This window comes from Orbicella faveolata, unplaced genomic scaffold (genome assembly GCF_042242905.1).
Source record: "Orbicella faveolata isolate gen_17 unplaced genomic scaffold, um_ofav_v1 contig_46, whole genome shotgun sequence".
Taxonomy (NCBI): domain Eukaryota; kingdom Metazoa; phylum Cnidaria; class Anthozoa; order Scleractinia; family Merulinidae; genus Orbicella; species Orbicella faveolata.
Window position 1 is genome coordinate 31041570 of NW_028301576.1, and position 27410 is coordinate 31068979.

The 27410-nt window shown below is 39.9% G+C and overlaps 3 protein-coding genes and 3 pseudogenes across 3 annotated transcripts; 5 read left to right on the top strand and 1 right to left on the bottom strand.

Annotated features, from left to right (window-relative positions):
• Positions 1-1219: 1219 nt before the first annotated feature.
• LOC149099683 (uncharacterized) lies at positions 1220-2650 on the top strand. Its single transcript, XM_089276890.1, has 3 exons — positions 1220-1444; positions 1578-1856; positions 2309-2650. Exons 1-3 carry the CDS (start codon positions 1220-1222, stop codon positions 2510-2512), a joined length of 708 nt encoding a protein of 235 aa, XP_089133016.1. The 3' UTR covers positions 2513-2650.
• Positions 2651-3819: 1169 nt separating this feature from the next.
• Positions 3820-4491, top strand: LOC149099684 (uncharacterized). Its single transcript, XM_089276891.1, has one exon. The coding sequence runs from the start codon at positions 3820-3822 to the stop codon at positions 4489-4491; it is 672 nt and encodes a 223-aa protein (XP_089133017.1).
• Positions 4492-11023: 6532 nt separating this feature from the next.
• On the bottom strand, positions 11024-11950 carry LOC110046489 (uncharacterized; annotated as a pseudogene).
• Positions 11951-12259: 309 nt separating this feature from the next.
• Positions 12260-13669, top strand: LOC149099685 (uncharacterized; annotated as a pseudogene).
• Positions 13670-17403: 3734 nt separating this feature from the next.
• Positions 17404-18765, top strand: LOC149099686 (uncharacterized; annotated as a pseudogene).
• Positions 18766-23129: 4364 nt separating this feature from the next.
• LOC149099687 (uncharacterized) lies at positions 23130-24778 on the top strand. The gene is made up of 2 exons (XM_089277809.1): positions 23130-23940; positions 24194-24778. Exons 1-2 carry the CDS (start codon positions 23777-23779, stop codon positions 24390-24392), a joined length of 363 nt encoding a protein of 120 aa, XP_089133935.1. The 5' UTR covers positions 23130-23776; the 3' UTR covers positions 24393-24778.
• The last annotated feature ends 2632 nt before the right edge of the window (positions 24779-27410 follow it).

A 27410-nucleotide genomic window follows, 5' to 3' on the forward strand; every position in this document is an offset into this window, starting at 1 on the left:
TTGCTCTCACAACCAACTACAATACAGTGGACCATCTCGAACTATCACATTCACGTCTCTTTGCTTCTTAGATTGTTTACACTCGAGGGACACAAAGATGGCGGATAGCAACCGTTGCTATGGCCAGTGTCACATGAGTGAAAACCAAGAATAAATTTTCCTTAGCAACGGCTCAAAAAGATCGGTTAATGGGCCCTTAAACTGAACTCTCGACTAAGTAAAACATATTACGGAATTTCGTTCCCCTGAGTAAGTTGCACTATAACAGTATTTAATTATTAAAATTACCTAAATCGATACAGCAGGGAATCACCCAGACCACAAGACTGAATAAAAACAATCTTGCTTTAGAACCTCTCAAAAGTTAAAGACGGCAAATAAATAGCATAATGGGTGCCCTGGATATGAATATTTCATGAGAGACTTATGGATGAATACATCGTTTGTGTAAACTTCTGACCTCTCTCCATCTTTTGCTTACTGCTTACTTGTACGTTCGGTTACTCTGCGAAAAACTTGTTTCATTCTTACTATTGAGCCTGTCAAGAGGTTCCTGTTTGGTGTTTTCTGGGAGATGGAACGATAAAACTAAAAAATCCGAACAAATTTATCTCTGGCCCACCCTGACTAACGTAAAGTTACTCGCACTAGAAACCTCTATGCACTCAACAACCGCCATATTTTAGACCGCAGTGCGACTCGCGCCAGTGTACAAGTGTTAAGATTGGCTAATACGCTCGATCCATTTGCCCTAGTGGGTACTTCTTGGCAAGTTTTTTCCATCAATGTTGACACTTCGTAAAACATAATTCCTATTTTTCTTCTCCTAAAATATGGAAAAATCTAATAATTCTTCCAGAGACGAGGAATATTATTCCTGTGAGCTACCAAATTTCGAGCTTAAGTTTTTTGCCGGGCCTCGAATTTAAGCGAGCAGGAGTTGAATCAGCTGGTTAAACAAAGGCACTCGGCACTCGGAAACGGACCCAAAAAACAACAAACTGGTCTGTATCAAAAATGAATGCGTTCCCAGAGAGACTGCATAGCAACGAAAAAGAGTTTCTCATGGAGTTACTACACCCCGACCAAATGGAACACGAACTGCGTGTTAACCACAAATTCCCATGCTTTTGAATAAATTTAAGGCCCATGTGAAGTTTCTGTGGGAAAATATTCATTGGCACTTGTATGTAGCCTATCTTGCCATCAAGGAGCAGAGATGTCCTTTGTAAACGTCTGCAGGGTAATGCTTAAGCACAAAAGAGGAGCTAAATGTCCACTTCTAGTTAAATTTTTGTCTTCTAGTGTGGAGCAAAACCCGGGTAACTTTGTGTCCACGGCCGAGATTTTCGAGGCCTACAAAAGCGTGGTTAGAGTGTGGACGGACAACGACAGTGTTAGCGGCCAAACAAAGTTTTTAATGAAGAGAAACAGTTTTAACGGAGTAAGTATTTTGCAGTGATCATTGCTTTAAAATTTGCTTCGTTGATAGGTCTGTGATTCTATGTTTCAAACAAGAGTGATGAGAATGAAATAGATATTTTTTTGAACGAATGAATGAATGAATCACGTCAAAGATCAGAGTATTTCGCTATAGAAAGAAACTAATTGGGGACACTATTTGCACATTTAACGTGTTTTTTTTACAGCAACTGAAACACGCCATTTCAACTCATAATCATCTTAAGGGATGGCAAGTGAGGACAGACATAAGCAACCACGTTCGCAGATACCGAGGACTTAAACTCCGCTGTGCTCGTCGAAGTCGCCCAGGATATGAATTTGGTGGGCGTGACACCCAACAACGGGTTCAAAATTACATAGCCGCAAATCCTCCACCATTACCCCCGATAGAGGTGAGTTTTATTTTACCAACCACACTAAAGTATTTTTCAAGGTTTTTTTTAACAGCGATAGCTATTTATTACATGTACCATACAAACCAAGGAGTCAATACCATGTATAATTTACTTGCGAATGATATGAGATCACTTTTCCAACATAATCCGAAGTATTCCGAAGATGAATAACAACCACTGGAAGGCTTCCGAATATCACGGGAGGCCATCCTATTTATTTCAACAAAGATTGGCCAAGTTTGCCTGAACTCAACCGAAAATTTAGAATATTTCCCAAGGTTACCGAGAAACATCCAAAGGATATAGAAAGTCATAAAAGCTATTCCGAAGATTTCTAAACGAAGCTAAGGCTGTATACGAAGTTTCCTGAGTCAAACAAGGTTTTTTTAATGTTTTTACTAACGTGTTTTGTAATCTTCCGAATATTTATCCATTCTTTCATTTTACAGATCCATGATGTTCCCAGTGACCCCAGAGGGGCAGGTCGCTGTGCATTTGCAAACCGCAACATCGAGAGGGGTGAAATAGTGGTAGAATATCAAGGGGAACATGTTTCCTTGGTAGAAGCGGCCATGCGTGAGGAGAAATATGCCAGGGAGGGCAAAATTTGCATCCTGATGGTCATTGAAAGCGGAGGCCGCCAAATTGTGTAAGTACCTTGTTTGACGTAAGATCTTCAAAAGGCGTTTCATTAACAGAGCTATCTCAACAACCATTGCAACCCTTAGTATAATTAATGGTAACTTGAAAAATGAAACGAGTTTGATCAATTTGTCTATATGAGTCAAGACTAATTAAACCTATAGCACGGCTGAGATACAAGTATACACGATTTAATAATGTGCATTATTTGTTTTATTTTTTGTTTTTAGGATCGATCCCTACCAAGGCAACGAAGAAACCGGGCCAACTTGGGGGGCACTGATCAACCACTCTCAAAACCATGCAAATTTCAGACCCTTCGTAGCGTTAAAAAATTCAGGAAGACCGAGAGCGTTTTTGGTTGCCTTGCATATTCCCGAAACTGTAGAGTTCCTATGGAACTACAACGATATGGATTAGGAATGTCATGCAGACAGTCAAACTATTCCCTCTCAAGCCCTTTAAGGCCTGGATCAAGAATTTAACGGGAAACAGCAGAACCTGAGTAGTCACGCGAGTTATGGTTATCCTGAATTGTTTTACTAAGCTGAAATGTATATTTTCTTCTGCTAGAAACTAAATTGGAGTCCTTTCTTACATGTCGGTGAAATCGAATTGGCATAGACTTCCACTCTTCTTGGTCAATAACGCAGGTTTTTTTTTAATTATCTACCTTTGCTACATTTAGAATGGAGTGTACTTGATTTCGTATTAAAGAGTGGTGTAGGTTTTTGGGGGAAATTAGTGACCTTCGACCATCTCAAAACGAGGCATACGCTTATTCCAAACGTTACAGGACCGAAATGGTTGACCTGCTTCTTTGTCAACCACCACCAATTCCTCAAATGTTGGGTACACTTGAAAATGTTGACGACATTAAGTAGACAGAACTGCTAAATTTTGTTCCACTGACATTTTCATGAATCAACTATTTGCTATGATCCAGACCTTAATGTGCTTGAACTCTAATTAACAATTACATTATGAGCTCGAGATTTCTACGAGTTGATAGTTAATGAGGCCGTAGGCCGAATCAAATATCGCCTCTTAGTATAAATCTACTAGCATTCTATCACGAATGCCGTTCTCTGATTGGCTACGCTTCTCACAACATACCACAATTTCCTATCGGGAAACAAAGAACTTGAATTTAGATGAGCTTCTACAATCACTAGAACGTATCCCTTGGGACACTGCATTCATATTTGAAGACATTGACAATATTTTGAATGCTCTTGAGAGTATGCTCAATGAGGTTCTCGATCAGCATTTGCCCTGGAAAAACAGGCGAGTAAAGAGGTAAAACCAGCCCCCTTGGATGAATGATGAAATTATGGAATTGATACGTGAAAGAGATAATCTGCTGAAAACAGCCCGTCATACAAACCTTTCGTTCGACTGGTCTTTGTACACTCATGCAAAATGCAAAACATCAAATTTGATAAAATATGCAAAACGATGTTTCTTCCAGGAAACAATAGATAAGAACAAAGGGAACCCCAAAGGAATCTGGAGGGCGCTAAAGGCTTTAAGCGGTGTTAAGAAAGACCCGATCTCTATCAGACAATTAATTACGGAGCATGGCGCCATAACAGATAAACAAGAAATTGCTGAAAATATGAATGACGCTTTTATCAACATTGCTTCGCAGATTACCCCTGATAGTCAGCACGTTGCAGATTTAGATTTTCATGATGTGGCTCTCTATGAATTTGTAAAGTCAAAGTCAGGAAACCAATCCTTTGAAATACCACCTATTACTGAGGCGCAGATGCTTGATCTCATTACCAAGATCCCTTCAAGTAAGGCGATTGGATGTGACGGCCTTAGTGCGAAGGTTCTTAAGTTAGCGGCTTCTGTTCTGGTCCACCCCCTTTGTCGCCTTATGAATCTTTCCATCTCTACTGGATGTTTTCCATCGACATGGAAAACCGCTCAAGTCACTCCCTTGTTTAAAAATGGCTCTCGTGAAGACACAAGCAACTATTGACCAATTTCTGTATTACCTGTTCTTTCGAAGATACTTGAACGACACGTTGCAACATCTCTCTGCAAACACCTACACAGCTGTGATTTGCTATACAACCTCCAGTCAGCTTTTCGACCAAATCATTCCACGGAAACGGCACTGATTAAATTAACTGACGAACTGCTCTTTAATATGGATAATGATATGGTTACTGGCTTAGCTTTTGTCGATTTTAGAAAGGCTTTCGATGTAATAAATCACAAGCTTTTACTTAAGAAGCTATCTATTTATGGGGCCAACGATTTATCATTAAAGTGGTTTGGGTCATATCTCACTGGAAGAAAACAATATGTGCGTATAAATGGCTGCTGTTCCACCAGTAAACAGTTGTTACAAGGAGTGCCTCAAGGATCAATCTTAGGACCCATTCTCTTCTTATTGTTTGTAAATGACATGCCTTTAAGTATACGTGATTCAACACTGGATGTTTATGCTGATGATACAACTCTATCAAAATGCTCTAGCTGGGAAAATGTTCCTCATCTGACACAGGCTCACAATCAAGATCTCAAACGTTTAGATGAGTGGTCGGCACGAAACAAAATGTTTATTAACTCTCAGAAAACGAAGTCCATGCTGGTAACAGGCAAACGTTTGCGGAACCTTGTCGCCTCTACCTCAGTAGATATTAACTTGAATGGAAGTAACATTGAACATGTTACTGATTTCAAACTTCTTGGGGTAAGATTAGATCAGGATCTTTCATTTAATCGCCAGATTGAGGAGTTATGCAAAAAGTTGGCGAAACGTATTGGACTCCTTCGTCACATAAGTCCTTATTTGAAACGCAATCAACGAGACATATACTACTCTACGATCATTAAACCTGAAATGCTTTACGGTAGCACGATTTGGACTTCTTGCAGTAAAGAAAATCTTATGAAAGTCCTGCGTCTTCAAAAACGTGCGGCTAGAATTATCCTTGATGCCGAAAGAACAGCACCTTCTGTCGGCTTATTTAACACCTTAAAGTGGGTTCCCTTTTATGCTGAATCATATATAAATCGATGCGCTCTAACCTACAAAAGACTGAATGGCAATACCCCAGAATATATAAATGATTTACTTATCAGAAACTCTGACACTCATAATAGATCAACCCGTTTTTGTCATATAAACTTAATGTGCCCGCGATTTAAGAGAATTACTGAAGGGGGTCGAGCGTTTGCTGTGCGAGCCATGAAAGAATGGAACAAATTAAGTGTGGACATCAAACAGAGTACCAGTGTAAAAAATTTTAAGCGCTCCCTTTTTAAAATAATTTTAGATAACCAAATTCTTAGCAAACTATTCCTGTAAATTTTTTTAAAATTTGTAAATCACATTTTATAAATATTTTACGATGTATGTAGGCTTAATTATTTTATTTTAATTATTTTTAATATTGTTACGATTGTACCATTTCTTTCTTTTTCTAAAATTGTAATTTTTGAGGGCCATTAGGTTATCAGTTTTAATACTGTCAAATGTTACCCTCGTAAAATAGTCTTACCTACCTACCTACTAGCTACTTTGTGATCGATAGATAATGAGTGGCGTAGTAGTGTGCCCTTGTTAACAAATTGACGGCCACTTCTTTCGAAGTGTCTGCGAGGAGGATTTCGATAAGAGATTTTTTGAAATCTCGAGCTCGTAATCTAATTGTTAAATAGAAATCGAGGGCGAGTAATCTAATTATGTTAGTAAAATTTTAACTGAAATTTCTTTCAAGTAACGGTTCTAATTATTTCTGGTCTTAGTGTTAAACTTCACACTTTAGGGATTTCGTGCGGACTGAATTAATTGTCAGTTTGACATTTGCAGTTGTGTACATGCGCTTATCAGTTTCTTCCAAACATTTCGACCTTTTTTAATTCAAGAAACTGCACGTAAATGCCCTCCATTTAGTCTTCTCAGGAATTTTGTTTATCCATTTGTTTCTGAATGCTCTTTGAAAACTTCGTAGAATCGAGGAAACGTTGCAATGTTGTCGACCACACCAAGCTACTGCACACTAATGCATGATAGTGTGTAGTGGCTCAGCCGATCAGATTACAGCATTTTCATTAGTATAGTAGTAGAATTCTACTAAAGAATCTTAGGGTATGACTTGAACCAGAGTATTGGACTAATTTGTGACCCTTATCTAGACCGTAATTTATAGGCCTGGTTCATGCCTTAATTTTCGTGAGTAAAAATTGTCCTTACCCCCTTCAAACAAAGTGTAACTTTATACACATTTATATGGAAACGTTTCATTGCATCTCACTAATTAGCAAGTGTACAAATGCATTTTCCAGATTCTGATGTAATGCCTCTCATCCTGAACTGCATCCCTTTCAATTTCTTACGAATTATTTAAATACTTAGCCACCTTCTAATAGCAAAAACGAAGTTACTGTTACATAGTTGTATACTGTTTTCTATACTGTTTCATATAGATAATGGTGAACAGAGCATTGTCAGGAAAAGAGTTAAACTAATTAGTAGATATTTTTTTTAAAATACACGTGATAATAAACCTTGCATTTGGCTTGACTGATTTTTTTCTGACTGATCATGGCCTACAGTGGGCCAGCTAAAACCACTAACCCAAAATGAGTTATTCGTGAGCAAGAGTTATGTTTCTCTTGTCTCAAAACTTTTGACACAGAGGCAATCTCGTTCCCAAGGTCTTCGTTCCCCTCGACCAGCAGTTGGAAAATGAGAGCTCTGGAAGCAACCATTTTGAAATAACCAAATTCTGCCCATCCCTTTTTACTGCGCAGTCTGCATCTATGGCACAGGCCTGAAATGGTTGCTCCCAGAGCTCTCATTTTCCAATCGCTGGTCAAGGGGATGACCAAGACTCTGGGAACGAGATTGACACAGAGGCTAAATACCTATCATTGTTACTTATTTCACCAGGTCCTATTTACTCGAAAGCGGAATCGAGTAGGTAAATTTCGCGAGTCTGAAAAATTATCCATTTGTTATAAAAAAAAGTCGTCAGTGTTTATAGCTAACTAGATATTTTTGAAAATTTCAACAAATGGCAATCTGTATTGGCAAACAGGTACTCAGAATTGTAGGCAATCGCGAAAACTGCTCAAATTTAACCCAGCGAAAGGAAGAAACAGTACTGAAGGTGTCGACATTATAGATAAATGATAAATCCTTCTAAAAAAAATGGAATTCAATTGGAAATCATCTTCAATAAGAAAGACCATCTTCAGCAGAAAGACCATCAACGAACTCAGAAAACAGGACGGAGTAGAGATAAGAGAAGAAAAGGAAATCTTGAAAGCCATCTGGGAATTTTATGAGGACCTGTACTCCTCTGAAATATCCATGTCACAAGAACAATTTGACCTCTTTATCAGAAATCTAATCTTTCCAAAACTCTCGGATGAAGACAGAGAAGAAATAGAAGGCCCCCTGACACTCGATGAATGCAAAAGAGTACTAGAATCATTTCAGGAAAACAAATTGCCAGGTGAGGATGGCTTCACTGTAGAATTTTATAAATACTTTTTCGATTCAGTAGGGAGTTATCTATTGGAAAGCCTAAATACGGCTTATGAAGTTGGGAAATTGTCTATCTCACAACGGCGTGGAGTAATTACTCTTATTCCCAAGGTTGATTCGGATCTGTTAGACCTTCAGAATTGGAGACCAATAACACTGTTAAATACAGATTATAAAATTGCATCGAAAGCCATAGCTAGACTGATTGAGACAATTCTTCCAAAACTTGTACACCCAGATCAGACAGGCTTCATGAAAGAGCGATATGTAGGTGAGAATTTAAGACTCATCAGCGATGTTCTCGAATACACTAAGAATGAGCATTTAATGGGTGTCTTGGTTTCTCTTGACTTCAGAAAAGCATTTGACACTTTGGAATGGCCATTCATAAAAAGTGTGTTAAATCTTTTTAATTTCGGAGAAAGCGTAAAGCAGTGGACTAGCATCTTTTACACTGATGTTGAAAGTGCAGTTCTTAACAACGGGTTTGCGACAAATTGGTTTAAGCCAACAAGGGGTGTCAGACAAGGCTGCCCCCTGTCACCATATCTTTTCATTTTGGGTGCAGAAATACTATCCAATAAAATCCGTGAGAATAAGCTGGTTAAAGGAATAAACATTTATGGCAATGAAGTTAAAGTGACCCAATTTGCAGATGATACTAACCTCTTTTGCAAAGATATTACCTCTGTTGACAATGCCCTCTGTTTAGTTAATGACTTTGCGCCTGTTTCTGGTTTAAAACTCAATGTCAAAAAGACCAAGGCACTTTGGTTGGGTAAATGGAGCAATAACAGAACGACACCGTTGCAACTGTCATGGCCACGCGATCCTGTTAAAATTCTGGGAATATACTTCTCTTACGACGACAAAAACAATGATCACTACAATTTCAACTTAAAAATTCAAAAACTCCAAACCCACCTCGATATGTGGAGCTCAAGGAGTCTCACCTTATTTGGGAAAGTTTTGATTATTAAATCTTTAGGATTATCACAAATTCTGTATTCAGCCTCTAACACCAATGTGCCAAAAGATACTATCACAAATGTTAAAAGGAAACTCTTTAGTTTCCTTTGGAACAAGAAAAAGGACAAAATTAAAAGAGAAGGCCTTTACCAAGATTACGATAAAGGTGGTATTTGTATGACTGATGTAGGTCTAATGTTAAAGGCCATGCGTTTGGCATGGATACCTCGTCTGCTGAAACATGCAAACTTCAATTGGAATTCAGTACCCGATTTTTTCCTGAGAAGGCTAGGTGGCTTAAACTTTCTACTGCGCTGTAATTATGATGTGACTTTCCTTAATTCGAAATTACCTACCTTTTATAAGGACATGGTCTCCTTTGATGATCTTAAAACTCTGTATAATTATAATCTGGGCCAAACAGTTTTATTTAATAACTGGGAAATACTAATAGACGGCAAGCCGTTTTTTATCCAAGAGTGGTTTTCAAAAGGAATTATTTTGATAAGTGACCTGTTAGATGAACAAGGTCAGCTACTTTCATACCAAGCCTTTAAAGCGAAATATAAATGTAAAACTAACTTCTTGAATTACTATCAAGTTAGAAGTGCTATTCCGGACAGCTTACTGGCCAAGACAAAGAACAATAACTTGGAACCGCTCTCCAAGAGCATCTTTCTACAAAACCACTCAATTTTCAATCTTGATAGTTCAACGAAGGTAAACTTTGAAACTGCGAAGGTAAAGGATTTCTACTGGTTATTGAACAAACAAGTCAATAATAGTCCACATACTGGACCAACTAAATGGAGTAAATCTATGCCGATATGTGCAAAACAATGGGAAAAATTTTTTATATCGATTAAACAGGTTTCCAGAGAAAATAGGCTGAGGGAATTTCACTTCAAATTTCTCCACCGAATCGTTGTAACTAAAAAAGAGCTCTGTAGATTTGGCATCAAAAACGACAGTGATTGCCCATATTGTGGAGAACAAGATTCGATAGATCATACCTTTTCAGACTGTCTTTTTACTAAAGATTTCTTGTCGAAAGTGGTGCAATGGTTCAACAACTGTAATAACTCTTCGTTCAAACCGTCAAATCAAGAATATTTATTTGGGATTTTTTCCAATCCTGCCAATAAAGAACTACTGAAAAAATTTAATTACACCATGCTTTTTGCTCGCTACTTTATCTATACTAATAAGTTACACAATAATTCTCTTCACATCACAGATTTTGTCAGCAAAATCTCCTCTAGGTACAGGCTAGAAGATTTAGATTAAAATTTACATGCAATGATGCTCCAGATTTGGTCTACTCTGGTTAAGTCATTATGATTATTATTAAATCTCTCTTTATTTTTATTTACTATAGCTTATAAATGTATTAATTTTGCAACTGTTAAAATTGTAGTTTATTGCATTGTACTGTATATAGGTTTATGTGTATCAATAAAGAATGTATTTTCACAAAAAAAGAAAATCTTCAATAACCAATAACCAAAAACGCAATTTTTTACCCGCCATTACCGTGAAAGCTTTTGTCACTTTAACTGAAGCCAGAGGACTTCACATTTGTGATGTGCAATCCAATTGTGTTTGGTTTTGCTGGTAGTGTGTTAAAAGTTTAATTTAAAACTCACAATTTGGAATGATACTACTTTTCTTTGGATCTGAATTTCTAAGTTAGCACCCTACGGACATTATATGACCAAGAAAATTACTTCATTGTGATTGGCTAAGAGCAGGCTAATTTGTCATTAATTCTTAATTTGCACTGCAGTACAAAACAATGCGCGGGAGTTCGCAGTTTTCTCAGTCATATAATAAATAAGTAATTGTATGAGAGCTTGAGCAATTAAGGACTTACACTACTCCTGATATTGGAAAATTCTTTCAAATCGCACTCGCCTAAAGGCTTGTGCAATTTTGAGAGAATTTTCAAATATAAGGAGTAGTGTAAATCGTATGAATGCACTCGCATTCATACGATTACCTATACTAACACTAACAACATTCTTCTGGGGTAAATGTTTCAGTCGTCATCGTCATCAATGTCTTGATCAGAGCCTGCTGGTAATGAGGCGTAGAAACGTTTTGCAGTTTCAGATAAATATTTCTGAGCTAGCTTTATACAGTCTTGCTTAACATCATCGCGAATGGGTTTCTTTTCTGGTCTCACTGGAACCAAATGTTCAGCCACATTCAATTCCACGCCTTGCTTTTTCTTCAGAAACGAGACAATTCTCGGCTTTTCTTTCGTATCCATTGTAAACCTTATAAATGGGGTTTCCAGGTGCCAGCTTAGTTGTAAGTTCTCCTCCTGATCGGTTATTTCTCCAGAACCAAAATTGATAAACGTGATCTTCCTTACTTCGAATTTCTCGCGTTCAATGTCCTCGCTTCTAGCAACGTACTTCATTCTTAGAAAGCTTTTATAGTTCATAATCCAATCCAAATTCACCCAGTAACTTTTAACGTTATTTAAGCAGCTGTTTCGTAGTGTCGTTTCCCACTCCTGTGGAGTTTCAATTTTTTCTTTGGTGTTAAAGAATTGCTGAATACAGCCAAACCACCTGTCACAAATTGAAAATGACTGTCCCTCCAGCAGGAATTTAAGGTCCACTCTTCGAAACTATCCTTTTCTAACAATATGATCTGGGTAAAAAAATAAGTAGGATTCTTTAAACTGAGCCGGTGAGTTATCTGCCCACAGTATAAGGTCATGGAATTTACCGTATTTTTCCTGAAGGCTTTTCAGAAGATAGTTCAGCAGAGATATTACCTCGTTTGGACCGCTTCCTCCAATAGATTCATCATAGAAGAAACAATGAATGGCACAATAGATCCGGAAAAGGTTAGTCCGTAGCTTCCTTGCGTAAAAGCCATCCTGAGAAGAAACTTTTGGTGTCCATAAGCACTTATGGTAATCCATTTGGAGAGTTAACACCCTCGGTAACATATTTCAGGCAGGATTTATTATTTATCTTGTTGATTTGTTCGGTTGGCCTTACACACGACAATTCGCGTGCTACGCAAAACGCATAACTGAAAGAGCCCGCACGCGATGTTGCGCACGTAATAACTTCGAGCATAAACTTTAGTAGCTTTTGTCGACGGTAAGTCCGCTCGGTCGGATATAGAGATTAGCTCAACCATATACCCAACTTGTATGCTTAGAGGACAAAGGGCAAAGCTATTTAGCAACGCTGGTTATGCCACAAAATTGCAGAAAAATGCTTTGAAATCTTACTTTCATGTACTTTTGCATCAGACCAAATAAAGGAAGTGAGCAACAAAATTTTCTTTTTTGATTTCTTTGGAGCAACTTTGAGAAACATTTATAGAAATTGCGGGAAGCTTTTTGGGAAATCTTGAGCAACTTGTGGAAAGCCCTAGCTACGCTATACAAAATGTATAACTGTAAGAGCGCGCGCAACAGTGTGTGTGTAATAACTTCGGGCGTAAACGCGACTTCAGTAGCTTTTGTCGACGTAAAGTCCATTCGGTCAGGTAGAGATCAGCTCAATCATATACCTGACTTGTGTGCTTAGACAGACCTTAGAGTGCCTATAGATTGATTTTTAACATGTTGCGTCGTACTCATCAAGTAAATGCAGAGCGCAGAGGTACAGATGATATTGATTTCCACCTACTAGTCTACAAATTTGATGCGGCAAAACCATGGCAACATTTTAAGGAAGGTCATCCCATTGCAAGTTCAGTGGAAAGAGGGAGAAGAAAATTGAACTCTAACAAGTTAAAGAGTCTACCTGCCAAAGAAAAAAGCGTGGACAAGACATAAAAATGGAGCTTTTAAAGACTTGTACCAGTTAGAATTCACATGCTGCGACAGTGGTTGTCTCCTAAAAGAAGGCTTATACAATATTAAAAGCATTGCACGACAGCAAAGAAACTTGCTATACCAGAAATGTTATAATGAACAGAACTACCTTTTGTCAAAGCTCATGGAATTGAAACTGACATTCAGTGGTGTACGGAAAATTTCCTATCATGTACCATCACTCGGAAAAGTTTGCAAGACTGCGTTCCGGAAAGTATACGGCGTTTCTAAAAGCAAAATTGAAGTTTTGCTTAAAAAGATTGACCGAGATGGGTTGTTCATAGAGCCAGACAAAAGGGGACAGAAGACTCCTCAGAAACTTCTACCCGAAGCGAGAGATGCTGTCATGGACTTCATATTATCTTACGAGGCTACAGAATCACACTAACGGAGAGCAAGAAGTCGGTGCAAGAAATATTTTGATTCTAACATTTCGATGCGCCAAATGTGGTCTGAATTCGTCCATGAACACCCTAATTTAACGACAACCAGCTTAAAAAACAAAAATAGTGGACCTGTAATTAGTTTTTCAACTTTTCGAAATATATTTAACAGGGAACTGAAAGACGTTGTAAGGTTTAGAAAGTTTAGGGTTGATACTTGTCAAGAGTGTGACAAATGTAAGAAGAGGCTTGACAACCTACGATCGTTGAACAATCGATCTAGCAAGCAAGACAACGAAATTCGTGACCTGATAAGTCGTCGGAGCCTACACCTTCGAGAAAGTGAGGTCAGATTTGCGTCCTTGAGATATGATGTCACAGTTCTAGCTGAAAAAGTGTATTGAATGTAGTGAGATAGCTCGGATGAGGAGTTTATCGGAGTTCACAAAATAAACAGGAACAAAAAAAATGTAGATTGTTGTATTGTTAAGTTTTTTCCCAAAAATAACCAGAAACTGAAAATGTTTGAAATTTATTACAAAACTGATCGGATCTCGGAGAAAAACGGGTAAGGGCTCTTTTTGACTGGATATGTCGTATACAAGCACACTGACAAGACTCAACATCTGAAGACGTCAGATGTGATACTGTCAAACAAACCGCAACTCTTTAAACAATGTGTGGCCATAAATTTACTTTGACTTTTATCCACAATGCCCGGGGGGTAATGGGGCAGACGTCCATAAATTACTTACAAGTAATTAGTCAACAAGAATTGCAAGCTTGGTTAAGAGGGGATTTATTACGCAACTGAAAATGTTCAGAAAAATGCCACGATCACAAACTGGGGAGACATTGCAAACTTCAAACGCGCAATTCTGACCGGAAGCCGACTAGTCGCATACTCGCGCCTGATGTTAAACAAAACAGAAGGGAAAGAGAGTTGGAAACAAAACAAAAGGAGTGTCTTGTGTGATCAAAGCAAGTTCTTTCAGAAACGCCATTAACACTAACAAAAATCTTTAACAGTAATCGTGTGGGATCATCCTGGACACTGCCCGGTCCAATACTTAAAGAATATTGTGCCAGCAATGAAGCAATCTGATTGGTTGATTTGACTTCCTAGCCCTCTAAATAAACTTGGGGGTGAAATATAAACTAGCCATATAACGCTTTCTCTTGGTATACATTGGAATATCCCACTTGTATTCACTTGGTTTATATACCAAGAAAATACAAGTGGCAATAGAGAAAGCACTGCATAAGCATTGCGTGGGAAAGGATACCCCTTATTCCCTCCCCATTTACACCTGGTATGCAGGATATGAATGAATGAATGAATGCTTTATTTAACGTGGATATACGCCTAGCTTGAGAGCTAGTTTACAGGTGTTCCACCTAATAACTAATGAGAACCTAACAACTAAACAACGATAATATCACAATTCATCAGCTGAAAATCACAAATTAAACACTGATTAAAACTATTCAAAACTATTATTACAATATTACCGCCGCAGTCAAAATACTATTAAAACTAATGTCACAAATTTACTAATCCCCGAAATTTAGCGATCTAATTGTGTTCACTATTTCATTGGTGCCTACTTTAATTCTAATGTCATTTGATAGTTCATTCCATTTCTTGGCTCCAAAATATCTCAATGACTTGAGTCCATATATGGTAGTGTTAACTTTAGGTAAAGATAAAACATATTTTTGGCACCTGAGATTGTACTTGAATGAGCGTAAATTAATAAGGTTCCTAATTGCCCGTGGTGCTTTGTTTGATATGCTATTATGTATTGTCAATGACGTCTTGAATTCTTCGAGATTCCATGGAGGGTAGTCTTATCCTGTCCAAGAGATGCTGATAGGATGCATGTTTATCATTATAGACATATCTCAACGCCCTTTCGTTGACTTTTTCAATTTTTGTAGTGTTCCTTTTCCCGCAATGGTGCCAAACTTGGTGGCAGTAATAAAAATTAGGTAGTATGAACGAACGATATAACGATTCCTTGGTTTTAAGTGGTAAAATGTTTTTCAGTCTATTAAGGGCATTTATTTGCGCACTCACTTAAGTAAGGCAAATACTCGATACAAGATCGTCAAATTTTAGCTTACTGTCAAGTACAACCCCCAAGAGGTTAGTCGTTTCTGTGGTCCTAATACCAATATTCCCGATTTAAGGAGTAGCTGTTCTTCTGTTCTATATATATGCATGGCTTATTGTTATAAGAATATTGAAAATACTAGTACAGCAGAAAAATAATGTTTTCAGTGACACTGCAGCAAAAGCAACAAAAAAGAAATACCACAATGTACAGAAAACAAAAATTAATTTTTATACCTAAAACATTCCAAAGCAAACAAAGTATGGTATTATTATCCAAAAAACTGGAAACACATCCATGTCTACAATAAGAAAAAGAATAGAAGCAATGTCAATAATAACGACTAATAAATGGCTTATAGCACTATCTAGCACAACGAAAAGGCCAAAAACAGCCCAATACTTCTCATAAACACTACTGTTAATCTACACTTAGCCAAGTCTTGCCATAATCTTAAATATTCCTCTTTTTTATTGAAAGGTCATATTTTACCATGTGAAACAGCCTTTCGGTAATCGATCGAGAGCTTATTACAAGCAATTTCTGCTCTAGCCACAGATACATTGACGATAATTATCTCTTGTGAAAATTCACCAACTCTTTTCAGTGTGAAAGTCATGCCTCTGCAACTTATTATCATTCTGGGTTTGCCTCTTTTTTCACTAAAAGGTCATATTTTGCCATGCAAACCAGCATCTTGGTAATCGATCGAGAGCTTATTACCAGCTGTTTCTGCTCTATCTTGTGGAAATTCACTGATTCTTTTCAGTGTAAACGTCATGCCTCTGCAACCTATCATCACTCTGGTTTTTCCTCATTCTTCATTAAAAGGTCATATTTTAGCATGCGAAACAGCCTCTTGGTAATCGATCAAGAGCTTAGTACAAGCAATTTCTGCTCTAGCCACTGATACATTGACGATATATACCTGATGTTTTGAAAACCAGGTCCGAACAGCCCAATAACAGCTGGTGCCTAATAGAGTCATGTAAGCAGTGCTTACCAAGTTCTGCACTCCACACTTCATCTAGTGCAAAAAGGAAATGACAATAGAATCTCTGGGCCACCTGTGGATGAATTCAGGCTTAGCTGTCATCATATCAGATAAAAGCTCTTTGCAAGCATAACCTAATGACAGCAAACTAAAGTGCCTTGAAATCTCCCCCTCCCCCCCGGGGGTCAGGTACCACTCCGCACATATCAGTACAAATTGATATATCAAAAAAATGTTCAAAAAAATATCGAGTGTTTAGAGTTCAAGAGTGATTGTCGTCACTGTAAATTTTTCTGGAATAACAGAGATGAGAAACTTTTATTAATTTACCTTGTTAAGGGCCCATTAACCGATTCATGCGCGCGCTTGCGTGCTTTGCTAAGGAGGTGAAATTTCACTTGCGGTTACTTATGTCAGCCTGAGCGCGGAAAATAACAACTCAAAAACTTGCAAATTCGCTTACATTTTAGAAGTTTTTGTTTGTGTTTCATAAAATACAAAGCAAAAAAAAGTACAAGCAAAGACAAAATAAGAGAAAGAGAGATAAACAAGAGCAACAGAAAGAGAAAAACTAACTCCGTGTGGCTTTGTTTGATCTTACCGAAGTGCACTGGTAGTGTAAATTGTGCATGCGCTGATAGGGTAACTTCCAATGTCTATTGGGTGCAATTCCGGTTTCTTTAAATGCTAAAGGAAACACAGTTTTTCATTAAATCCAGCCTTTTTCGACGAATTTCGATTAAAGCCAATGTTGGAAACATAGCTATGCATTCCTTTTTCGAAATCATGCTTTTTTCAGAGATTTACGAAATGCTTTCAAAATCTGACCTTTTTGAAATGAAACAAAAGCGATGCATAGCGTAATGAGGATTTAAATTAAAATATTAAATCAATGAAAAAAATCCCGATAAAGTAATTTGCCTGGGAGCCTTTGCATTTTTTCTGTATTAGTCACAGGACCATGGGCGTGACCTGATGACGTCATCACTAGTGTCACTGATCATGAACAAGTTAAAACACATGAAATAACTCTGAACTAACTAAAAATGATGAGGTTATATGAGAATTCTTGGTTTTCACGTGACGTCACAAGATTTTCCAAATATCGATGTTGGCCATATTTGTGCCCCTCCAGAGTGTGAAATTTATGATAATAGCAAGCCAGCACTGTATAGTTCTTGCGTTCTTTGGTCTCTTCTGTGAATTCAGCATGGATTCAGCCCTGAAAAGTGAGGAAAATGAAATCGAAAAGCTTAGTGGAAAGGTTCCTGCGCTTTCTGATTACGCTGCATCATTGGAAAGCCACGTAAAGCGCCGATACCTTCAGAAGATTTCCGTAGCTGGTGTCAACCCAGCGAATATTCCTTTCGATCAGTTTGGTCCTGAATGTTTGCGGCCCATCGAGCAGTCTGATTTATTCAGCTACCTAGTTCTACAGACAAGTTTCTACACGAATGATCAGTTTAAAAATTACAAAAGCCTGGAAGCATACAATCAAGTAGTGTCGGGGTTTGTGGCTTCGGTACAAGGAAAAGTGATTTCCGGCAAGTATGTGGTTGTTGCTAAAGTTCGTCATTCGCAGCGTATGAATGATCCTCTGGTAAATGTATGGATTATTGCTGATACCGATGGAACAATTCTCTCAGCTCACTGTTTAGGATGTAAAGCTGGGCACGTGTCAATGGGAAGATGGCATGCATGCAAGTGAAGTGTGCGTGGCTCTTGCCAACTTATGTGAGCAAAGTTTCCTACGAAAGGGTGAGGAATATTGATTTTAGCTCCGCTAAAAAGCTCAAGGAAAACCTTGACACTCAAATTGATTCACTAAATACAGTGATGAGTTGCCACGAAGGTCAACAGGGCAATGTTACAACAAGTACTGCCATTCCATCACATCCGATTTCTGAAGCGGAAATGGACAGCTTCTACGAAGAGCCAAACAAGTGTGAGACAAAGGCTTCAGTTCTTAGCTTAATAGATCTGTATGCCGAGCAGTTTGTAGCAAAAAGCCGAAACGTGCCTGTTATTTCAGATCTTTATGACCCCAGCAACTTAGATCTTGATTATGCAGAACTGCTGGAGAAGTGCAAGGAACCTAATATGATGAGAGCTTCTCTAGCTAGGCATATTGGTGCCAAGGTGACTAAAAGCTCCAAGACCGCTTTACAGGCTGATGGTCGTACTCCGTTAACCATTGTCGGTGAGACCCGCCTTCCTCTGATTTGTCACGGCAGATCTCTCACTCTGGGAGCTCTCGTTGGCAAGGACCTCAATGTTGGTACACTGGCTGGAACACCCTTCATGACTTCAAAAGACATCACAGTCTGCCCCACTAAATGTGAGATCATCATCACTGGATGCGAATGGTATCCTATGGTTGTTCCCAAAGTCCTCAGATGCACTACACTGTCAGAGCTTGCCACCTCCTTCGTGCCCTGAACATTAACACCACTGTTTGGCCTGGTGAGTTCCTTAAAACTGATGCTCCCGTGGAGCTGCCTCAAGATTCTTCACTTGCCATCAACCCATGTATGGATTTAGTCTCTTCTAGTCACCTCAAACCTACTCACATCTGGCCTCAACCTGACATCGTCCAATGCATTGGCGGTAAACTGAGACTTCTTAACAATACTGACAAGCCCTTGCTTGTCCATAAGAACGACCATTTATGCCATGCATGTCTAACTGTTCTGGAATCCCCCAGAGAGCCCTCCTCAATCCAAGCTGCCATGCCGTCTGGCTGGTTGCCTAGATTCCTGCTCCTCCCTATTCTCCTGTTGAGTCCATAGACGTGGACCCTCTTTTAAAGGTTTTGGTAGAATATTTGAATCCGTTCTTCCTAGTGAGGAAGAGGAATGGCGCCTTCCACTTGGTCATAGCCTTTACTGACATGGGCCGCTATAGCAAGCCTCAGCCCTCACTAATGCCGGATGTGGACTCCACCCTTCTGAAGATTGCTTGCTGGAAGTACATCATAGTCTCTTATTTGTCCCAGGCATTCTACCAAATCCCCCCTGCAAAGAATTCTATGAAGTATTGTGGCGTGGTTACACCCTTCAAATGTGTTTCTGTCTACACGCACTGTGCCATGAGAATCTCCAGTTCTGAGATGACCCTTGAGGAGCTAATGTGTGGTGTCCTGGATGATCTTATTCATGAGGGTTGTGTTGCTAAGATTGCTGATGACTTGTATTGCGGTGGTAACACTCATCAGGAGCTCCTTACAAACTGGTGAAAAGTGCTCTCGGCTCTGGATCGCTGCAACCTTTGCCTCTCACCTGCAAAAACCATAATCTGCCTGGCTTTGACCACCATTCTTGGTTGGATTTTGTCCCAAGGTTCAATGCATGCATCTCCCCACCATCTAGCTGCTCTGGCTTCTTGTGAGCCACCCAAGAACATCTGTGGTCTCTGTGCTTTTGTTGGTTTGTACAAGATGCTTGGCCGGGTCCTTAATGGAGCTGCTAAACTCCTCGTTCCTCTCAAGTCCCTTATGGCTGGTTCTCAATCTCAGAATACAATCTCCTGGACTGATGGGCTTGTGGTGTGTTTCTGCTCCTGTCAAGAAGCGCTCACATCTAACAGATCCATCACTCTTCCCAAGCCTGATGATCAGCTCTTGATCGCAACCGATGGCTGTGTTGAGATGAATGGCCTTGATGCCACTCTTTATGTACTTCGTGACCAGAAGCTGCACCTCACCGGCTATTTCAGTGTCAAGTTTAAAAAACATCAACCTTCCTGGTTGTCATGTGAAATAGAGGCATTATCTATTGCGGCCACTGTCAAGCATTACGCCCCTTGTATAATTCAATCAAAGTCTAAGACTTATGTACTGACTGACAGCAAGTTGTGTGTCCAGTTGTCTTCCAGTCCTTGAGTTACTTCATTCCTATCATCTGTTACCTGTTACAGTGTCACACTGCTCCATCTGACCAGTTCCATAAACCTGCTTTCTGATTTCACTAGCCGTAATGCACCAGCTTGCGACAACCCTTGCTGCCAAGTCTGTTCATTTGTATCCAAAGCTGAAGACCTGGCTGTACGTCCCATATCTGTTCATGATGTGTTATCGGGGAGGAAGTCCCTCCCTTTCACAAGCTGTTCCGCCTGGCTCCAATCGCAGCTAGAGTGCCCGGACTTGAGGACTCCCATCTTAAGCAGGGCACTTGCCTGTCAAAGATGCTGAGAAACATTAAAGATGTCAAGCGTTACCTGTGATGGGCTGCTCGTTGTAAAATGTGACAAACCTTTCGCTGCATCCCGCAAATGTATAGTCATCCCGCACTCTGTCATTGGTGGCTTCATTGCTCCCTGCTCGTGAGGCTGGACCACCATTCCCATCACCAAATGAAACTGGTTTTGCAGCGTTACTTCTTTGCCTTAGATCTGTACAAAGCCCTGGATCAGTGCTCGCAGTGTTGCCACCTGTGCTCTTCTCTGAAGAAAGTTCCGTCCAGTCTTGTTGAACAGTCAACTTCTGATCCTCCTGATCTGACGGCTTTGGTATTTCCTTCACTGCAGACATCATAAAGTGCAACCGTAAGCTAGTACTTGTCGTCTGTTAGACTTCCATGTCCTTCACTGCTTCCTGCTTGCTGGATGACAAATGTCGTGAATCCATTTGCTTCAGTCTCCTCCAATTGTGCCTTGAGCTGTGCCCTCTGTCTGGCCCCCTTTCCATCATAAGGGTAGACCCCGCTCCTGGCTTCGCTTCTCTGTGCAATGATGAAATCCTTTGGCAGTATGGCTTTGCTGTGGAAGTCGGTTGAGTCAAAAACCCAAACAAGAATCCTGTGGCAGAGAGGGTGGTACAATCACTCCTCTCACCTTGGCTCTGGCAACAGCCAATCTCAACACCTGTATCCGTAACAGAGGATTGTCTGCCTGCGAGATGTGGCTTCAATGTGGCCAATTTACCAATGCACAGATCCCTTTTTCTGACCTCCAAGTTGTTCAACAACAGCACTCCTTGTGGCTCTGTAACCATCCCACTAGTGAGAGATCCAAAGTCCCTGACCACTGTCCTTGTCCTGCCATGCCCATTCAGGTCGGTGATTTGGTTTACATCACTTCTGATGGCTCCAAGACACATGCCCACAATCGGTATCTTGTAGTCTCCATAGACGGTCTGTGGTGCAATGTATGTAGGTTCACTGGTTCACAGTTGTTCTTAACCTCCTATCGCGTCAAACTGTCTGAATGTTATGGCATTCCTGACCTAACAGAGGTCATATCTAACCTTTCTTGCCGTTACAGCACTGATTCCTACCCTAAATATATCGACAAAGAGCCTCTTCTGGGTACGTTGACAAGGAAGCCGCTCGCGTTCCTACCCTTCAGAGCACTCTGAATCATACCCCTGCTTTAGTCCCTTGCGAACTCGCTACTCCACCAGATCCTCAGACTGACAATCCTCCTGTGCCTGAGTCTTCTCCTCCCCCAGACGGAAGCGTGTCTGACGACATTGATGCCCCAATCTTGGAGTCTGCCTCCTCATCTGGTCCATGCTGGTCTAGCCATCCAACTCACCGCCTGGCTTACCTCAAGGACTGTTACTTAGCTGTTGCCGTGAACACTGTGAATGACTCTCCACTGGTACTCATCTATGTTGTAATACTTAATTTATGCATTGACCTCTAACTCTTTGTAACTGCATGTTTACTACCAATCTGCAGCCTAGCTTTGCTTTATGTTTATTGTTCATCTACTAAGGCGAGCGGAAGAAAGAAGTCACGCCATATTTTGCATTGTTGTTTAGTTCCCGCCATTAGCTAGCATAGCACGACACATATTGCATGCAGTCGTTTAGTTTGCTCCATTGTTTCACTTAGGATGCACACTGTTGTTTAGTTTGCCTCATTGTCTCACGGTTCGTGCATAATTAGCTTGGTACCTGTTACCGCTTTTGCCTGCTTCGTTTGTATTCTATTTGCCTCTAGTCTTCAGTTAATAAATGTGTTCTCTCTTGCTCGGAGTCTCGGCTCAACTCAGTAGTGTTGGCCTCTTGATTAAACCATTCTGTGAGGCCCTAATGGCAATATACAGTGGGGAATCTGACCAAAGTTTTCACGAAAGTCAAATGCTGAGGAAATAACTGTGCATAGATTTGATTGATACATTGATGTGTGATGTGTATTTTATTCATCAGGTAGCTCTTTTCTCTCACCTTATAAGCTTATGATTTCCATCAGTGTGCCATAGAGCTGGGGGTCCAAGAACCCAGTACTTATGGCAGCGAATCGAATCTCTCCACCTTTGATGTACGCCTGTAGGGTCAGTCCTAAGAAGTGACTGACACACTCTTTCCCACTGTATTCTTAAAGCGTTACTTCTCAGATATCTCTTCAGCATCCTTATACCAATTCCTGGGTGTTCTCTTTTGGCCTTCTGGTAATTCTGTTTAAATCATTATCACTGATGTCACGTATGGACCTCATTTAATAAACACAATAGATATTGATGAGCATGTTAACCTGAAGTCTAAATCCTAGTTGGAGCAGGTAAAAGCATAATATATTTATGTGATATCAATGTTTTAATGACCTAACAGTTTGGAGTGAGTATTTGAAAAGTTTGTCATAGTCCTCACAATGTCTATGACACTGGACACTTAATTGGATTACAAATTCTGATATGTAAGGTTTCCATGTTTCTGGTTGACAGTTTAACTTTTTGGACAGTTCACACTGAGTAGTGAGGTGTCAGGCATTAGTTACTGTTGTTTGTTGACCTTCATGTATACACAGTCTTATGACTGTATTATAGCAATACAATTTCAGGGTTTACCTCAGTGTAAAAGCCTGTGAACTTTTTCTTTGTTTTGTAGCTTTTGTTTGGGTTATGGTCTATGATGTTGACTTCTTTGTTTTCTTTGTTTTACTTCACTGGTGGATAACAGCAAAGCGTACATCTATGGGAGGCTTCTGACCGAAGTATGCTGAGATGGATCAGCAATTAGCCGACTGGTTCAGCGATCAGCGAAGTCAAGGTAAGCATTGTTGAGTTTATTTTTCCATTTTCAGTAATCTGGAGTAATGTGCTTGTCACTGATGATCCATAAATCTGTTTATGTTCATTGTATTTGATCAAGGAACTGACATTTTATTTTAATTGTTGTTGCAGGTCTGTCAGTTAGCGGCATGATGCTTTGAATCAAGGCAAAAGAACTCAGCACCGACCCTGAATTTAAAGTATCCGATGGCTGGTACACAGACTGGAAACGTCGCCACTCCATCTCCACGAGAGCGAAGACTACTCTTGCTCAACAACTCCCAGCCGACATGGAAGACAAGGTCATGCAATTTCATTGATTCGTCCTGAGATCTGACCAGCGTTGGGGGTATGATTTAAGTTGTATCCTTGATATGGACAAAACGCCAATGCGGTTTGAGCTGCCAGCCACCAGAACCTTGGAATTCACCAGGAATAGAACAGTTCCAGTGTTGTCATGCGGTGCCGACAAGCAGAGTTTCACACTTGCACTAACGGTGAAAGCGAACGGCGAGAAACTTCCCCCGAAGGTCATATTCAAAGGAGTTTGACAGCTGAAAATCAACGTGCCACCAAGGATGTAGGTCTCCATTCACAAGAAAGGCTGGATGAATGGAGAAGGTAAGCTAAAACACTGTTTATTCTGAGTAGCATCTTTTCGACAAGTGAGTGAGAAGAGTAAACTTCTTGTTTCTCAGAAACGAGATTCGAATTTCATTGTTGATGTATCGTGTTACCTAGCATGTGCTGTTTCGCACATACGTGCATATGCAAATTTCAGTGTGTTAGCTTTTCTCGTGCAGTTGTTTAACACAATGTGGCCTTGATAATAAAGCTTTCTAGCATTCTAAGACTATTTCTTATAAATTTCTAGGAGTAATGGAGTGGATTCGACGCAATCTTCGGTACACCCCAGACCAAAGAGCTCTCCTCGTGTGGGATTCGTTGCGTGGGCATTTGAAAAACGCCGTGAAAGATCTTCTGGCGAGGCGAAACGTAGAAGTCGCACTTATTCCTGGTGGATTTGCGCCCGTGTTGCAGCCCCTGGACAAGTGTATCAAGAAACCTTTTAAGACCAAGGTGTGATCCCAATACCAGACTTGGATGGTGAACGTTCTGTTTACTTACACTCTGTTGGGAAAGAAGCGTGCGCCGAGCAAAGAACTGGTTTTGTAGTGGATCCAAAAGGCATGGCAAGAGATACCCGCTGATTTGATCGCAAACTCATTCAAGTGCTGTGGAATATCAAATGCTCTGGACAGCACCGAGGACGAAGCTGTGTGGGACAAAGAAGAAGCTGGAGAGGAGGAAGCAGATGATGAACTGGAGAATGAGTTTGACGCAGACAGTGAGGAGGAAGACTAGACATCAAAAAATTTCAGAACAATAACAACGGCTCTTTTCAGAGCCACCCGGTTCTTTTCAGAACCACCAAATCTTAAAAAAGTCAATGACCAATGTTTAGTGTCTTTTATATGTCTAGTTTTAACTGTAAGTTCCGGTAAAATTACTGTTGTTAGATTTTTTGCGCAAACATATTCAGCTATAAGGTGCACCCCAATTTTGGCAAAAACTTCCCAAGAAAAAACAGATTTTCCTCGAAAAAACCGTGCACCTTATAACCGAGAAACTACGGTACTGTATGGCACAAACAATCAATTGCGAGTCCACTTCACAGAGATGGCGGCTGGTCTCCCTCAAAAGTTGAACAATCTCATCTGTCAGTGTACAGTTGCCATCAAGGTTCACTAATATGCGAGTTAGGTAGTCTATTCTTAGATGTAATCTCTGAATTGTCTAGCATTTCAATCATCTGCTGGGCGATGTCATATGCTCACCTGAAAGCCACCATCTTGACAGCACCAGTCAAAGGACCCTGGGAACGAGTGTGATAGTGGTTGTCCAGCAACCCACCATCCCAAGGTCAAGTCACTCAAGCGTGAAGTTTAATGTCCAAAGAAGATCGCGTAGCAGGCATATTGCACGCTGCACCGCAACATACACACTGGGTATCAACATTGCATTGAAAGACATGAATGTCGGGTGTTAAACAGAGAAATTTGAAAGCAAAATATGGATATTGATTGGGAATGCAGAAAACAAGGATGTTAGATTGCATTGCAAGCATATCGCATTTTATACTGTACAAACACATTGAACATTGAATAAGATTGTCACATGTTCTAACCACGTTGCATTTGAAATATGGACATTGAATTGTGAATGGGCAATGTTGAATTGTAGATGTTGAATATTCGAATGTGAAAACGAGCAATAATTCAAAGCAACAATGTTCCTTATCTGATCGCTTTTCACCATCAATTGTTATGCATGTGCTTCTTCTTGCAGATGACAAGGCAACTGACCGAGCAGAAAAACATCAGCACTTGTCACAAAGTTTTGCGGCTAACCCAGCAAGCACGGGAAAACCACTCGCCGCCATATTGTTTTGAGCCCGCAAGAGTACAGTGGGCTTCTGTTGAAAAAAATCATTCCTGCATGTTGGAAGTTAAAATGTGAATCTCACATAAAATCAACAACCTCGCACAACATAAGCAAAATCGCATAAAATGAACAACCTCACATGAAAGGAACAAGTTCGCATAATATGAACAACCTCTTACGAAATGAACTAGTTCACATGTTGGATTATAGGCATTGAAATGAAAATGTGAAAACGAGATTGTCGTGTGGAAAAAAATTGTCACACAGGGCAGATTTCAAAGTCGCATTGTAGAACTTTAATGTTGCATCTTGAACCTTGAATGTCACATTGTAAAACTCCAGTGTTGCATCGTGAAACATCAAGGTTGCACTGCGAAGCTATAATGTCGAACTGCCGAAAACTAAAATAAAATGTGAAGTTAGCATTGAAAGCAAAAGTCGAAGTTTGGCAGGGATATAACACCATACCAAGCAAATAAACAGAAGATTTGGTATGAAAGACAGAGTTACCGACTTTCTTGTAGATCCTCGTCTAGCAGTTACTATTCAAATATGGGACGATTTCATTCCACAAGGACAAGACGGTGGCACATACACATTCAAGAACTCAAGAGTACACAAGAACTGGGAAAATGGAACACTCTTTGTTGCAATACCTAATGGCTGCCAGTGTACCACTTGCATGGATGACGCAAAGGTGAGCCTGCTTGCAGGCTATATCCACTGAGCTATAAGAACTCATGGAGGGCAAGGCCATTTCATGTATGACAAGTGTCCTGCATACTGCTAGGATCAACACTGCTGATCCTAGCAGTGGCAAAAGAGAGACTGGTCACAGGCTAGGCTGAGGAGGTCTTCTCCCATCTTTAAATTAATAATTAATTGGAGGATAACAACCCATTTTCTGGAGCATAATACTATCCAAAAATTCTCAAGCTTTGATCAAATGACCTTGAAAGTGCACGACTTGAAACTCTTAGTACAGTATGGTTGTCAACACTGGCGCATTCTCTTTGACTCCAATGTACGCTCATCTAGTTTAAAAGTGTTCAAATTTTATCCCCATACTTTTATTTTATTCCCATATTTTTATTCCCCAGATTTTTGTGAGAACAGAGTCTCTCTCCCTTTCATCTGTCATCTCTCGTGATCTCCCATGAGCACTTACTCCCATCATCAAGATTAGACGTGTTCAAAACCATAACAAGAGCTAGTTGGAAGTACACTTGCAATGAAGACCTGATTAGCTGATTGGGCTCTGCTTTTGGGAACTGGACACAAAACCACGTAGGTTAGGCTGGCTCTGCTCGCCAATTTTGTTTCCCCTCTTCTCCACAACAGACAGGCCTGTTTCTCGAAAGTCCTGGTAAGTCAACGGACCCAAAGCTGTATTTCAAAGTCAAATTTCAAGAATAGTGGAGCACTTTCTAGCACCATATTCAGTTGATATTAATTCTACAACTCATATTTAACTGATTTTTTTATTGTACAATTTTCAAAACTATTAAAAACTCAAAGAAAATAAACAATATAAGCAGCAGAAAACAGCTCTCGAGACCAGCTAATTTCCAGGACTTTGAGAATTAGTAAACAAAATGGTGGCCATTTTTGTGTGAAAATCCATATTCTGTAATGAACACCTCCTC

What these genes read in the sequence shown, in the direction of transcription:
- LOC149099683 (XM_089276890.1), top strand. Translation starts at nt 1,220, where the DNA reads ATGTCCTTTGTAAACGTCTGCAGGGTAATGCTTAAGCACAAAAGAGGA. An exon ending in AGAGAAACAGTTTTAACGGA is followed by an intron (nt 1,445 to 1,577) that starts GTAAGTATTTTG and finishes ATCACGTCAAAG; the next exon opens with ATCAGAGTATTTCGCTATAG. An exon ending in CACCATTACCCCCGATAGAG is followed by an intron (nt 1,857 to 2,308) that starts GTGAGTTTTATT and finishes TTCATTTTACAG; the next exon opens with ATCCATGATGTTCCCAGTGA.
- LOC149099684 (XM_089276891.1), top strand. Translation starts at nt 3,820, where the DNA reads ATGAATGATGAAATTATGGAATTGATACGTGAAAGAGATAATCTGCTG.
- LOC149099687 (XM_089277809.1), top strand. Translation starts at nt 23,777, where the DNA reads ATGCGGTGCCGACAAGCAGAGTTTCACACTTGCACTAACGGTGAAAGC. An exon ending in AGGCTGGATGAATGGAGAAG is followed by an intron (nt 23,941 to 24,193) that starts GTAAGCTAAAAC and finishes ATAAATTTCTAG; the next exon opens with GAGTAATGGAGTGGATTCGA.